This window comes from Adelges cooleyi, unplaced genomic scaffold (genome assembly GCF_023614345.1).
Source record: "Adelges cooleyi isolate 19-005CV unplaced genomic scaffold, UGA_ACOO_1.1 ACOO_flye_CR_arks_rails_tigmint_CR_PRNA_376, whole genome shotgun sequence".
Taxonomy (NCBI): domain Eukaryota; kingdom Metazoa; phylum Arthropoda; class Insecta; order Hemiptera; family Adelgidae; genus Adelges; species Adelges cooleyi.
Window position 1 is genome coordinate 2,026,665 of NW_026096053.1, and position 15,652 is coordinate 2,042,316.

A 15,652-nucleotide genomic window follows, 5' to 3' on the forward strand; every position below is an offset into this window, starting at 1 on the left:
ATAACTTCGACTTAGTTATACACAATATTTTAATGGCTTAGACGAAATGGCTAATACAGAATATAGTAGATTACTGATTATAGTACGTGCAGATGAAAATAATTATTTAGGCGTATTCACACTCAAGCAACTCTTAAAAGCCATGACATAATATTTTGCCATATTTTCCTACGAAATAAGTTTCATTTTGATGAACTTATAAAAACAACGTTTAAAACTACTCTTTACAGTAAATATAATTAACATTACAACCAAAAAATTAATTTAAATAAATACTTTACAATAAAATTATTTTAAAAAAATTTGTTTTGTTTTATATAAATTCAAATTTTGTAATTATTTAAAAACTAAATCAAATCAAAAGTTGATATATTTAACTTTTTTTTTTTTTTGCAGTTCTTTTATATTTCAAAGGACTAAAAAATTGTCATGTAATATGTAGACTTTTCTTTACTGGTTATTGTTGTGTTCTCAGGGAATTGGTTTGTAGTACCTTGATCATATCATTCTATTAAACAAATATCTGAAGAGACCGCTACCAACTCCACCTCCAAAGATACCTCCTCCACCACCGAAACCACTACCACCATCATAGTAACTGCTACCACCATCACCGGTTGTACTACCATCACAGCCACACCCGCTTGTTACAGATACAAAACATGCCTATATATTAAAATCATTAATAAAAATAAATTAAATATAAAAAAACAATATGCATAAAAAATTAAATACATATTTATAACTTTCAAAGACCAGAAAAATGTAATATACGTCAAATACATTTGTTCTTTGATAACAATAAGAAATGCAACGGGAAACTACTTAAAGTTGGAAAATTACTTAAATGGTGGATTATTTTGATTTTCATGCTTGCGTATACATAAATTTATGATTAAATTCTTTACGTACTTCAAGAAATATCTTATTCAATTTTAGATAATAATCGAAAATTATATTTTGGAAAGTAAATATTTAATATGCTTATATATGCTTACTTTGAACGTAGACGCTGCCAACAAAGTAACCAAAAGTACGATTAATGATTTCACTATAAACATAGTTGTGTAATTTTAATTATATAAAGGTCCACGCATGCTGGTTAAAACAAAATTCGGTTTTAAATGAGACGCATTGTGTATGTGATGCCGGTTTTATACCAAAACGCATACTGAAATGATTTTAGTATAAACATGTCTAAAATAACCATAACAATCATTTGGGTTTTATATAAAATAAAATCACGAATGTTTTTCTTGGTCGACACCATTTACAATGTGACACGTTGGAAAGAGGATGGGTAGACCAAAAATAAATTTGTTATTATCCAGTGCATCCAGTGAGTAGATTTGCATTTTTGAAATATGTTATCTTGCAGTAGTTAACTTTTTTACTTATAAATCCAAAAATTATTCACTCATTTATTACACTGTACAACGCAATTTGGTACCAAAAACTAAAATACAATTATATTTTTAGGGGAATTTGTTTACTAGGTCTAGTTATTTTTTAAATCGCTTTCAAAGTCGTAAGACGAAGAGTTTTTTTGGTATTTTCAGTGACTTTAAAAATTAAAATTGATTACAAATATGTTTTTTTATTAAATTTTCTTGCCAGAATTCAGAAATGATAAATTAATCACTAAAGAAAATGTGAGTTATCGCTTTAAAAGTTGTTTATTTATATGATTTATGAATGAATGTGTTGAATTTGTGGTGTTTATTTATATTTTCTGAATATTTTTCTTTCTTAAAAACTGTCTCTTATTTTTTGGTCTCTTGAACGATTCTTCCGAATTAAAAACTCTCTGTCATTTAAATCCCTTGCATAATACCGTTGAGCTATGTTTTTTAATAATATGAGTAGGTAAGTAGCAGAAAAAAACAAGCCAGCTGAAAATAAAATCAGGAAAACACTGTTGTGTCATTAGTTTTAATTACCAAAAATCTTAACCGAACTTTTAATACCTGTATCACCTAAATCGTAACCAATACGCACTAGGTTATCCGTACTGGTTAGTTAGTATCCGCGTGTCGTAATTCAAATAGATTATAATTATTATTATGGTCGCTTTGACCTACTGTTTTACTTCACACAATTACGTGGTAACTGGTAAGTAATGGACGAAGTAGGGAAAGTGTACATTACACGTTGATTACCAGCTACTGACGTTGTAACTTAAATAACCTTATTTTCGAAACATACAAATTAACTTGTTAACATTGCATATAAACAATAAGGTATTATATACCTAGCAAAAATACATATTTTCAAAATAAGAGTTTTTTAAAAAAAGTTGTGTACAAATATTTGTAAACTATTAGGTTATTAGTATAATATTTTGTACGTGTTTTGTAAATATTTGCGGTATATTTTTAATAATTTTAAACAATTTTTTTTAGTTAGCATTTAAACAAAAAACAGTTTTGTGCGAAAAAATCATTGTAACATACTTAAAAAATAATGAAAACATGTTTGACACCATTTTGAAAATAGTTAAATTTGTTTGCTAATTTATAAATTAAGTTTACATGATAATTTTTTTATAACGGTAAAATTGTGCTATTATATTATACATAATGTTATAAACTACAAAATACAATAGGTTTCAGAAAAAAATGTTTAGGTATTAAACAAGGTGTAATAAGGTTAATTTTGGAATTATCTTTAGTATAAATCTTAAGTCGTTATCGTTGCGCCTATAAATTGGCCAAGAAAATTTGACGTGTCAAACAATGATCTAAACAAACTATTCTAATTAAAGTTTATTTAATTTTAAGATGCCAAAGTCGAATACAAGAAAAAAATCGTAAATTCTTTGGTATTTTTTTTTGTATTTAAAGCGGAATAGAATGACATTATTTTTTTTAATTTTAAAGTTTTATTTTAATTTAAATGCTTAAGAAGACGCTACCCACCCGTAATTTATCCGCAAAAAATGGCTTTGCGGGGGACAAGAATGTGAAGGCGATATTTACAGTAGCCGTATTCAATTTTTACAATGGATAGAGAAGAACTTTATTTACGGGGTAGCGATTTTAGTTTTTTGATAACTTAATCACAATTAAAATTATTTCTTCGTGAAGATTCTATTTTTTTTTTTCAATTTTCATTTGTTTATAAAAAAATATTAAATATAGATATCAAACAAATAAAATCACTACCCCGTAGATAAAGTTCTTCTGTATACATTGTGAAAATTTGGTAAATCTACTGTTAATACTGCCCTCACATTCTTGTCCCGCGCAAAGCAGTTTTGGTGGGAAAAAAATTGTAATTTATCCTATAGAAGTGACTGTGATAGTCTGACGAAAAAAATGGCAATCAATAAAGTATCCTCATTACTGTATTAATAAGTATATTATATAGTTCAAACTCTAATTTAAGATTTTTCGAAAAATTGCCTATACTTTACTCCTTAGAAATGGCCTGGGTAGCGTCCTCTTAAGTACACTCGGGTTTTAATAAGTGCATAATACTGACTATCGGTATCACGTGAGGTTTGAAAATTTCATTAAAAATATTTCTTTTTCTGTCAGCCAAAAATATAGGTACAGACAATTTTTGTCAATATAATTTTTACATAGTAGTTTAAAAATGTAATAAAAATTGTATACAAATATTTATTATGAATATCATTAATTTATTATATCTAATATGTTTATGTTTTATAGATTGTGTAATATGTTAATAACATATATATATATGTTTAATGATGATTTGTTTCGTTTAAATTATTTCATTGTTGATCAATAATTGTTCACACGAGAAACATATTCCTTCAAAAATTTAGGATTTTGCATATTTACTCTTTAAGTATAAAAAGTTTAAAATTAATAACAATCCATAACACTATTTCTTAAAATTATCTTTTAAATTGAGGGTTCACTAAAATTGTTGGTCAAAATATCACGATTTTGTGAGTAATTGTTACTTTTTAACGGTATTATAACTTTACAGTGAATTTGACTAGTTTCGCCAAGTAAAATGTAAACAGTGTAAAATATAATTTCCAAGAATCGCAAGTGTTATTAGTGATTTATACGTTTTAATAAGATCAATATTACAGAATATGTATACGTTATTGTAAAATGATCACGTTTTAACAAAATGACCTTCTTAGAAGTAAAACAAAAAGATATTGGAAAATTTAGGTCTATCTAAATATTATACAATAGTTTTTATAATAACTTTAATAGTATTAATTTACATAATTACTTTTTAAGAATAGTTTCAAAATCGTACTAACTTTTTTTTTCCTGATAAATATATTCGAAGTAAAAAATAATTACAATAAAACAATATTCATACAGCCAATAAATTATTGATCTTAATTATGCGAATAAATATTGAGGGGTTTTGTATATGTAATAAATACATACCAATCTACTGAAGTTGCCTACGCATTGCACAACTAGGCGGTGTGTTGATAACGTTGTTATTTTTTACCATTTGTTTTTTAATAAATAAAAAATAATTACGCTAGATTTATCTATGGATTGGCATACGTGTAGCCAAATTCCCGAACAAATAATAAAAACCGATATCCCAACATATCCAACATGTAATTTAATTGTAGTATTAATCATACTGATTTTTTAAATTTTCATTTATATCATGTTTATTTAATGTAACCTAATAATCGCATTTAAGGGATACTGGTAGTTAGCTTATTTTATGATTTTAATAATAATACTCCGAGTGGTATGTTAAAATTGTTTTTATTTGTTATCAAAAGATAGTGTAATCATTTAGAATACATATACTAAAATGAATCTAATGAACAGTGTTTTAACTTGTTTTTATCATAATAAAAAAAAATCTAAGTTTTTAGTTAATTCCTGTAATTCAATACAATTATACATGAATTATATTATAGACCTCAAAAAACTATTTATATTTATGTAAACATTTTAGCAATAAATATTTAACAATTTGTTTTCAATTTATTTTCTATTAAAAGTAGAATTTTTAAATTCAATGTTAGCAGTTTCAGTATTTGTCCCTACTTATTTTACTGCGTTTTCTTAATTATTTTTTACTGTTGTAATTATCGAACTTAACTTGTTATTATAAGGTCAGAGTCTAAACTGGGTACAATGAATATGTTGACTATACATCATTACCGGGTAAATGTACTTACATATTAAATAATAGTTCATGTGTTTTATTATCGCAATCAACAGATGATGACATCGACCAGTTACAGTACAGCTGATGGTATCAAAGGTATACCTACACGTTTTTATCAGTAAAACCAATTTTCAACAATAACATTAATTTTGTATACAGTAAGATAATATAATGTTTGTTTAACGTTAATTTTTTTTTACACTCATATTTATCTATAATAGTTTTAACTTATATATTACATTATAAGTACTTATAATTATATTTCAGTTGAGATAATAGATTACTGTAAATGTGTTAGTATTGACTGTAATAATTGCACTGGAGTCAAGTTTAATATATATTTGCATTTTTTCCGTTAAATATTAGTTAATTTTTTTATAAAATATTCATATTCTAAAACATTTTTACACGATAATTGTTATTTTAAAGACTTGTCTGCTTTGCAAATTATAATAACATGTCTACTAGTGTGGCGTTCACGGTGTTGACCGTTTTGTCGTTGTTCACGTTGTGGTGGCCGTCCACTTGTATGGCGGCCAACGTGTTGGCTGTCCAACCGTTGGCGGCTCGTAGCCACTGGACATTTATGCGCGCGGTACTACAGACAATGGTCGACAGCGGGCACAACGTAACCGTGTATACTCCGTTTCATTCGACTGGAGCCGACAACTTTCCAAGCGGTGTCGGTTACACCGAAGTGCCGTTGAAGTTGGCAATGCCGGAATTACTTGGCCTCGATGTGCTAACGTCGGTTCGGGATTTTAGCGACGTTTGGCGGTTTGTTCCGGTTGGCGTGTGGTCAAGCCGCTCGGCGTGTGACATAATCGCCGGGCTGTCGTTAACCGGCCAATACGACCTGTTCGTCGTCGAGCTCATTTCGTCCGAGTGCGTGTCGTACTTGTCGCGCGTGCTCGACGTGCCACTATTGTACACTTTTCCGTCGCCTATGGGCTCTTGGATGGACGACCAGGTGTTCGGCACCAACACCAACCCGTCGAACACCGCTCGACTGTTGGCCCGTTATGGCGTGCCCAGAACGTTTGCCGAGCGGTTGGACAACGTACACGGGCAAGCGGTGGCGTTGGCGCTTCACTGGCTATACGAGCAGACCGTCGAGCACGAACATCGGAAACCGTCGGTTATGTTCACCAATTCCGATTGGACGGTGGAAAAACATGAGCCCGCCCCCGTCAACTTGATCCGTGTTGGAGGTTTACACTTGTCTACACCAAAACGATTGCCCCTGGTAAGCGACATTTCCACTTAATGTATTGCTACTTACCGATGGCATAGAACACAACGTGTGATTAAATAGAACATGAATTCATAACAATTGAGGTGATTGCATGCGGTCTGTTTTTAAGGAGCTTTGCATAGGAAATATTAAAAAAAAAAAAGAAGTTTTAATAAATTTCAACCAATTCAATTAATATACTGGTTAATTCGTATAAGCTTCAAAGAAATATTTTTAATTTAAATAATTTTTGCCATTTTGGTTTATCTTGGACTAAAAAGCCAGACAAACTTTCGACTACATAGGATGGTCAAATTTCAGTTCTGTAAAGAGATTAGAGTTCCTTGGCTACTTACTATGTTATGCAGAAAGCCGATTTTCATTTAAAAAGTTCAGTTTCTTGTAATTAAATAATTTTGTAATTTTTTTAATATTGAAACCCAATTTTTTTTACATAAAAACAAAAAATAAAAATATGTTTCCTACATAACCTAGTAAAGTTGAACTCGTATGTCATTTATAAAATTTAAACCTGACATTCTGACCATCCTAAGTAGTCGACATTTTGTCTGGCTTTTTAGTCTAAAATGTCAGAAAAAAAACAGATTACATGCAATATAATATAATATATTATATCTATAAGTAATCGTTTTTGTGAACGTCAACATTATTTAACTATGATAAATTTGTTTATAGTTCCATAAAGAGTGCTAATCCGAGTATTTAAAACGAGTAGTTTTGTTGAATTAACATGACTTATAATTTACAATTATAGTAGTCGTAAAAAAATACACCGTGTAAACTTTATCAGTTATCACCGAATGCTATTCAAAATAACATACAACATTTGTTTTATTCTTTATTCTAAAACAAAAACCAGCTTATTAAATAAATATTATAAATATTATATTTAATATATTAATAAATATATGATATATATAAATAATATATTACCCATAAATGGGTATATGGTACCAGGTACATATACATATATAGGTTATTTACGTTATTATCGCGGTCGATAAAGTTATCCGTAAGTAGTATGAGCTTCTTTCCTAGTTAGTTGACCTTAAGTCACGTGAATCGAAGGTATTAGATTGCGGTTCATTAAAAGTTTACACAATAAACGCATTCATCTTTTTATTGTAGTTTAGTAAACTGGCATGAACATAAATTGTAATTGTTATAATTTTTTGATTTATTTCTACATAAAAACTCTACATTTTTTACACGAGATGAGCGCATTCAAGTTTTTGATATTGTTGATAGTTCAGTGTTTGACCGTGACTGAAGGAGCCAGAATTCTAGCCGTAGAAACCGTGGCCGGCAGATCGCATTGGAATTTTTTAAGTGCAATCCTCAACACGCTGTCTACGCGACATCAGATCACGGCGGTCACGCCGTTCTTAGAGGGAAACCGCGAAAACTACACCGAAATCGACATAAGTCAGGAGTTGTTTTCATTCTTAAACGTTTCGTTGTTGAAGATGAAAGAAGGATTCGGGACGCCTTGGTCGTTTTCGGTAAACGCGCACTTGCACAGTCGAATCAGTTGTGATCATATATTACACTTTAAACCGCTCAAAGATATCATTTTACGGGGCCGCGGCCAATATGATTTGTTAATACTCGAACCCACGTTAAACCCTTGCTCGGCGTACTTGGGCTCTAAGCTGGACGTACCCCAAGTGTACGCTATACCGTTTTTGTTACCTACGTGGACGAATGCCCTGATGTTCGGTCACAGGTCCAATCCGTCGCACGAGGCCAACATGTTTCTGTCGGCCACCGTACCAAATGGGTTCTGCCAGAGGTTTCACAACACCATAATACACATGGTAACGGTCGGGGTACCGTGGTTCATGGCAACAGTCAATGGTCTGCGGCAACCGGACAGATATTACGATTTGATATCCGTCAGACACGATCCCGCAATGGTGTTCGTCAACGACGATCAGGCGCTTGGCAACACCAAGCAAATTCCGGTAAACATGAAACAAATCGGCGGCATACACCTCAGCTCACATCCTCGACCTTTGCCGACCGTAAGTGTATAAGATCATTATTACATTACAGATAACGCAGAAAAAATTATATATACGCACGTAGAAACGTAGAATAGCGGTTTGGTAGGTGCGCGGGTGTGTAACAATCGAAGACACGCATTCAGTGGAGCAATTTGCTTCAAAAAGTAAAATTTTTTTAAGTGGGGGAAGATGACCCAATTGTTCTACTTCAAACGTTAATTACTGTCTAGACATGGTTATTTATCGATAAACGTGAAAATATGTTTTCAACAAAAATTGTTCTTTACTATTACACTCATCAATGTGTTTTAAGAACGAAGTTAAAAAAGTATTAAAAACTAATATATTTTATGCGATATTAAGTGAAACTAAAATGTCTACAAAAAGAACAATCGTAAAATAGTAATTATTTTCCAAAAAAATAGCGTCTTACTTTAACGAATCACCTTCTAGATCGAGATTTGAATTTCCAATGTAGTGCAAGGATATCAGCATCATTAAGAATTCGACCGACTAACTCATCCTTCGCTCTTGACATTCTCTCCACATTTAATTGAATGATTCTTGTATTACTTTTTGTACCCTTTTTTTACCAATATCACAATTATTAATCGTCGTTGTATATACAGTTTTTTCGTTGTTTACATTTTTTTGAATATTTTTTTTTAACATGTTGCCCTTAGTCAAGGTAGCGCTGAAAAGACCTTTTTACGATCTGGCTAAATGTTCTTAGACCTAAATGTTCTTCTCTTCGCTTCATACCGTTTTATTACTCACTGTTTCATAAGTTACAATCATGTTTTGGAGGCGTCTTGATATTTTTATTGGAAAATAGTTCAAATTTGTGCGGGATATAAAATAAAATAAAATAAATTCCCGAAAAGTATGAAAAGTTGTTATTTTCTTTGATTTTTTTTGTGGGTATATTTAGGGATTTGACCCTGAAAATTTGACTGAAGGTAGATCTTATTATTTTTAACAAATAAGTGTGTCGTTAGCGCTGAAGATTGCAACATTGTTACACAGTGTATTATAATTTTTTTTTTTTGTTAGGGGTTTAAATATTAATTTCCTTATCCAATTGTAGAATGTCATTTTTTTACAGCCATTGATTGTAGAACAACTAATTTGCCATCAATGAATATTTCAGGTCATTAATCTCATTAGTTACCTATAACCAATTGGGTTGCAAACATTATAATTACACACTCAATATCTGAATTACTAGGTTATCAAATTATGTTCGTATAAATAATACCTTAGTTGAAAATACTAATACAAATTTTCTAACCATTAATCAGGTCGTTGAAATGATAAAAATTGTGTTTTAATCAATAACAAATACAGTCTATAAAATAAATTACAAATTCAAGTGATTATCATTATAACATTTATAACAGTTTATAATTATGACGTCATAGGAACTAAACAATGGTTCTTATTCCTTTCAATGTACTCCGCATTTGTGTTGAACGAATTGAGTCTTTTTGCCTGTACTATAATTTTACAACGGAGAATAAATTATTTTTTTCATTTCCTTACCATAATTTTTGTACTTAAGCAATACCTTGATTCCAAAAACCTTGATCGAAGGACAGTTTGAACGATCATAGTAATTATTTTGCTCTGCGTCTACGTTAATAAGTACAGCTGTTCACGTCAGTCACAATGATTCATAATTTCAACTTGTGCATGATCCAAGAATAACAAAAAAATTATCGTTATTATCATTGAGTCGGTAATGACTGCACCCTAGGACGCTGATACGCACGTTGATTCTGCCTGTAGCGACCGACCGGTAGGAGGGAACTACGCAACTACAATAATATAAATCAACGTTTTTATAACGAGGCTCTTAAATTTATAAAAATACATCACATATTATGTATGTATGCCGGTCGAATTACCGATCTACTTCAGTATTAGTTTGTTGTGTCCGGTCGAAAGTTTCCGTTTGCGTTTTACTCGTGCAGTGAACTATTATTGGACATTTGTCAACGGGCCACAACTATAGGCGTACCTATAGTTAGTTTTGATAAAAGGTGATTAATTTTACTCGAAATTAAGTTGTGTAGTGCTCGTAGGCCGCATGTCTGGGCATAAGACGCTACTTTTTCTAACCGTTCTGGTCTTGGGGACGAGTTGTGGGCCGGCGGGATGTTCAAAAATATTAGCCGTGGTCACGATACCTGGCAAGAGTCATTGGAACTTTATGGGAGACATACTCAGGACTTTATCTGGCCGCGGTCATCAAGTGACAGTTTTCACACCGTTCGCCGCCGAATGCCAAGATAACTTCACCGTAATCGACACGTCCGCCGCCACTCCGGTAATATCCAATCATCATTTTTCACTGCCCGAACTGTTATTTTTGGCCGAGCCGGTCAATGTTATACCGTCACTAGTAAACGTGTCGAGATTTAACTGCGACGCAATATACAGCCACGAACATATGAAACAAGTGTTATCCAAAGGTCAGCAGTCGGGCTTCGACGTGGTCATCACCGAACCGACGATTTCGGAATGCGTTTCTTATGTGGCCACCAAGTTGGGATTGCCTTTGATCTATGTCGTTCCGTCTCCGGAGATCACTTACATGACTTGGGACCTAATGGGGTACGTGGCCAATCCGACGGTCACCTCTCATCTGCTAGCCTGGCACGCTGTGCCCAAAACATTTTCCCAGAGACTACAAAATATCGTGTTGGTAGTTCGGACCCACTACAAACGGTATACCGAGGAGTCGAGGTTCAAAATCATCAACCCTTTGCCTTCCGACGACGTGGAACCTGTCAAGTGTTCCCTAATATTTTCCAACACACATTATATTACGGAACCGTCCAGACCGTTCCCGCCAAATTTCATACACGTCGGCGGTATTCATATAAGACCGGCTAAAAAATTGCCTAAAGTAAGTGCTACTCTTTTTTCTTAAACTATATAGTCGATGTCGCGTCGCCGCCATAAACCTCTTACACGACGTAATTATGTTTTTTTTTTATTCGGAAGAATGACGGGACCACTGTGCAAACTTACTGTATTGTGATCTTTTACATTAATTGTAGTTGGATGTATGTATCTTGAATCTAGTTTTCAAATTTAGGATTTTGAAATTGGGCCTGAAGTATTACAAACACTTCTCCTTGTGAAAACGAAAGGGTTTTTAGGAAAGTTGATTATCGACTCACTTACCTAGTTACACTTTGTTGAAGTTAAAACTTGAAAAATCAAAGTTGTTTAGGTTTTTCTCTAATGCAAAATGGGAAAAAAAAGAACCTTTTAAACTTTTGGTTTATGAAGTACGCCGATGGATCTATTGCACGGTTACTTTGGGAAATCGGTTTAGTGGTTAAAATGGTGGTGCTATTGTGTAATGGGGCATACAATTATATGGATATCAAATATTTGCAACGATAGTTAAGTATATATTCTAGTTTGAATGAAATTATGGTTATACACGTAGCCGCTTTCCTTGCCAACTATGTGTATTCAAATATAAAGTCAACACTGCGCAAGGATATGTAATAAAATAATTAGCTAAACATTTTTTACTAAAATGTACGAAATTTGTTTTATAAGACTTCTTCTAAAATAATAGCGTGATAAAAAAAATATATTATATTTAATTAGACGAAAATGTATTTATAAAATACATATTTGGAAAGACTGTATTTTTAGGTATGTATGCACCGTTTTTAGGGTTCCTTAACATACGTACCTGTAAATTATATTGTTTTTATTATTGATAATAACATCAAAGTAAATTAATAGTTTGTAGACGCTTAAAGAGAATAACAATAATTATTCTACTTGTTGGACAAATTGTCCATTTTATTTGGTGGTAAAGATATAAAAGTAAATTATTCATCATTTGCTGCGATCTGATAGCAAATCACCTCACCCCCAAACAAAAACGCCATATGAATGTAAACTTTGGGCTTGATTTTCTCGAAATCAATAAAATGTCACTTATACCCCTTATGTTCTAGGCGCCTCATATACAAACTATCTGACTAATTTGTAGACTGTTGTTAATAATGTGTATAGATTACAGTGACTAGTATAAAATATTAGGTATTAACACGTTGGTCTTCCTAATTTAATTTATCATGTACTATGTAAAATTTAGTTTATCATAGTTTTTTTTGTTTAGAATTAACGTTACAATAATTTATGTGTTGTGGTCATCATAAATTGAGATTTGGAAATAAAAGAATAAAGATTATTTGGATCATATTTATCCTTCTGATTTTTGCTAATAGAAAAGTTGAACTCACCTATTTGTCGTCAACAAAATTGTTCTTACTCAAGCAATGTCTAATGCGTTATTTTTTAACTTTTAAATATTTTAAGACCTAGTGACTATTAATTTTATGATTTTTAATAGAAGATAAATTTTATCTAAGATTGTTTTTTTCATGAGTTATAAAAAGATCTAAAAAGTTGCATTTCAATAAGATTTATAGAATATTTGTTTGTTTCAGGATATCTTAGAGTTTATCGAGAATTCACCACATGGAGTTATATATTTTACGTTTGGATCTGTTGTATCAATGTCGACGTTGCCAGAAAACCTGCTAAATGCATTTAAAGAAGCACTGGCCCAAGTACCTCAACGAGTTTTATGGAAATATGAAGGCGAAATGAAAAACAAACCAGCCAATGTAATGACAAGCAAGTGGTTTCCACAACGCGATATATTGTGTAAGTCTTTTATACATTTATTTAAAAAAAATACATACTAAGAATGGTCTTTTATGTAACCAAAAAAAGTATTATAGGTAGGTAGTTATAGTATTATAGGTAGGTAGGAAAAAAAGTGTCCCAAGTGTGTGAAAAATAATAAAGGATATTATCTAAGAACAAAAAAAAATTTATACTAAGAGTATGCGTATGAGGCGAAATGAAGCAATTACTGTTGTAATTAAAATGTTTATCAACGATAAAAGTATTAAGCCTATACTAGTTTTCCTTAGTAAGGATTGACTTACAATGGTCATACGATGGCCTCGTTACATACACTGCGTTACTTACGTAGACTAACCTATACTAACTTAGTAACCTTGTGTCTATTATTTGTATAATACTTTGTAGGCTTAGTAAATGAGAGCATAAGGACGTTGAACAACATTATGGTTTTAGTATAAATAGACCTGAAACGAAGAATTTGAAATTAGAGTTGGCGAAATTGTTTGTAGTTAATTTGAATACGGGTTGTGTGAAGAGGACTTGTGAAGAGAAAGAGAGAGAGAATGATTATAGTGATGGGTAGGGAATGCGATTTTGGCTTAGGCAACCGATCCGGATGGGATAAAGGCCTTGTGTCCTATACGGAAAGAAGAATAATTTTCTATCAATATTATCACGTTTGCAGTGCATCCGAACGTAAAGCTGTTTATAAGTCACGGTGGTATATCTAGTGTATACGAAGCTGTAGACGCCGGAGTTCCAGTACTTGGTTTCCCACTGTTCTACGACCAACCGAGAAACATTGCGAATTTGGTGGACGCCGGGATGGCTTTATCGATGGACTTGTTTACCGTGTCCAAAGAACCGTTTTTGAACGCTGTGCTAGAACTCATCAACAACCAAAAGTATAAGCGAGCGATTACATTTTATAATTAAGAAATATAATGCAGCATCTAATCTTACTATTAATTACAGTTATACCATAAATGCTAAAATCACATCAGAACGATTCAAAGACCGGCCAATGACACCTGCCGAGTCTGTCATCTATTGGACGGAATACGTTCTACGTCACAAAGGAGCGCCTCATTTAAGGTCGCAAGCTTTAAATTTGACATGGTATCAGTATTATTTACTGGACGTGATAGCCGCGATTTTAGTAATATTATCCGTTATATTATATGTTATTTATAAAACGCTGAAAGTTATCCTACAATTTGTATTAAAACGTCCGAACAAACTGAAATCGAAATCTGAGTGAAAAAAAAATGTGAATTACAAACAAGGTTTTATAATTGTTAAATTCATCTGTAACGATCGAAATCCATATATAAATTGTAAATCTTGTATATTGATACGAACTATAGTTATAATGACGTTAAAATAATTAACTTACAGTTTGTAAAATTGTAATAACTGTATAGACGAATTTGTTGTTTATTAGTTGTGTTTAACATATATATTGTAACAAATTACTACACAAATAAACTAACATCTTGCGAAGAAGACGTCACACATACTACTTTTTAAGGCGTTTGGTATAGGCAACTAAACTTTTTTGAAGAGATTTCTAATTATTTTAAAATTCATTTTTTTTGTCTCATTTAACTTAGTCTAAATTAAAAAATAGTTTGAATACTTAAGAGAGTACAGTAACCTTGGTTTGATCATTTTATTAATGCCAACATCATGTGCTTAGAGAGGTGTTTACGGATTGATAATAGATATTTTCGCACCTAAAAAAATAGTATGTGTGGTGTCCTCTTAAAATATTTCATACCATCTTAAATGAAAAATCATTATATATTCTTGTTGTAATATTAACAATATTAATATATTATGTTAAAATGCATATTAAATCCACTTGCTAAAATTATAATAATACATTTTTTTTACAATTGGAGTCGGACATTATTATTTAAATACAATTGTAAGTGAACAACATATCATTCTAACAAAAATTCTTTATTAATTGATATTTTAGAAAGTGTTGTGAAAAACTTTATTGGAATAGAAAGATAGATAATTTATTTAATAATGAATCTTATGTTTACCTTAGATTTAAATCTTTTATCTTAGTAATACAAAAACAATAAAAGTAAATATTTTATAGTGATGACGTTTTGAATTTCATATGACATTTTCTAAACGAAATTCCTTTGTTATGTAATAATTTTATTATATGTAACTATAGCTTCGCTTGCAGCCTTGCACCATTAGTTTAAAAGAAACGTATAAAATCAGACGGTTAAAAATCAAGTGTCCGGTTTTGGTTACTTAAGGGTTTAGTAAGCGATGGTTTAAAAGAGAACGTAATGTCTAGAGGTTAGTAGGCTAAAATATCGAATGTCTGGTATTTGTAGATACCTATAACAAACTTTATCAAACGTAGCATGTTATATGTCTTGATATTGGTTGAATTAAAATCTTTATTTGTTGGCGCAAAAATCAGAGATAACACGCCGCATTGCGTGCCGTTATCAATGCCGTCGTCCGAGACAACATAATATTTTGGCGCAGCTATCAAACACAGGCGGGGCCATGGAAAAGACGAACAGCCTCAAGACAC

At 31.6% G+C, this 15,652-nt stretch overlaps 1 protein-coding gene across 4 annotated transcripts; it reads left to right on the forward strand.

The window, feature by feature from the left end:
* Nucleotides 1–5,442: 5,442 nt before the first annotated feature.
* Nucleotides 5,443–15,043, forward strand: LOC126840724 (UDP-glucosyltransferase 2-like). Of its 4 annotated transcripts, XM_050576643.1 has the most exons (5): nt 7,447–7,543; nt 7,637–8,412; nt 12,879–13,098; nt 13,769–13,988; nt 14,059–15,040. In XM_050576643.1, the coding sequence occupies exons 1-5, from the start codon at nt 7,531–7,533 to the stop codon at nt 14,342–14,344; spliced, it is 1,515 nt and encodes a 504-aa protein (XP_050432600.1). In that variant the 5' UTR covers nt 7,447–7,530; the 3' UTR covers nt 14,345–15,040. The 4 variants fall into 4 exon arrangements, with proteins under 4 accessions (XP_050432599.1, XP_050432596.1, XP_050432600.1 ...); XM_050576642.1 differs by lacking the exons at nt 7,447–7,543; nt 7,637–8,412 and adding an exon at nt 5,443–6,379 and having other exon boundaries at nt 14,059–15,043; XM_050576639.1 differs by having other exon boundaries at nt 7,415–8,412.
* The last annotated feature ends 609 nt before the right edge of the window (nt 15,044–15,652 follow it).

Excerpts from the sequence above, each read along its gene's own strand:
- LOC126840724 (XM_050576639.1), top strand. The coding sequence starts at position 7,531 with ATGAACATAAATTGTAATTGTTATAATTTTTTGATTTATTTCTACATA. Across the intron at positions 8,413-12,878 it reads ATCCTCGACCTTTGCCGACC|GATATCTTAGAGTTTATCGA; the intron begins GTAAGTGTATAA and ends TGTTTGTTTCAG. Across the intron at positions 13,099-13,768 it reads TCCACAACGCGATATATTGT|TGCATCCGAACGTAAAGCTG; the intron begins GTAAGTCTTTTA and ends TCACGTTTGCAG.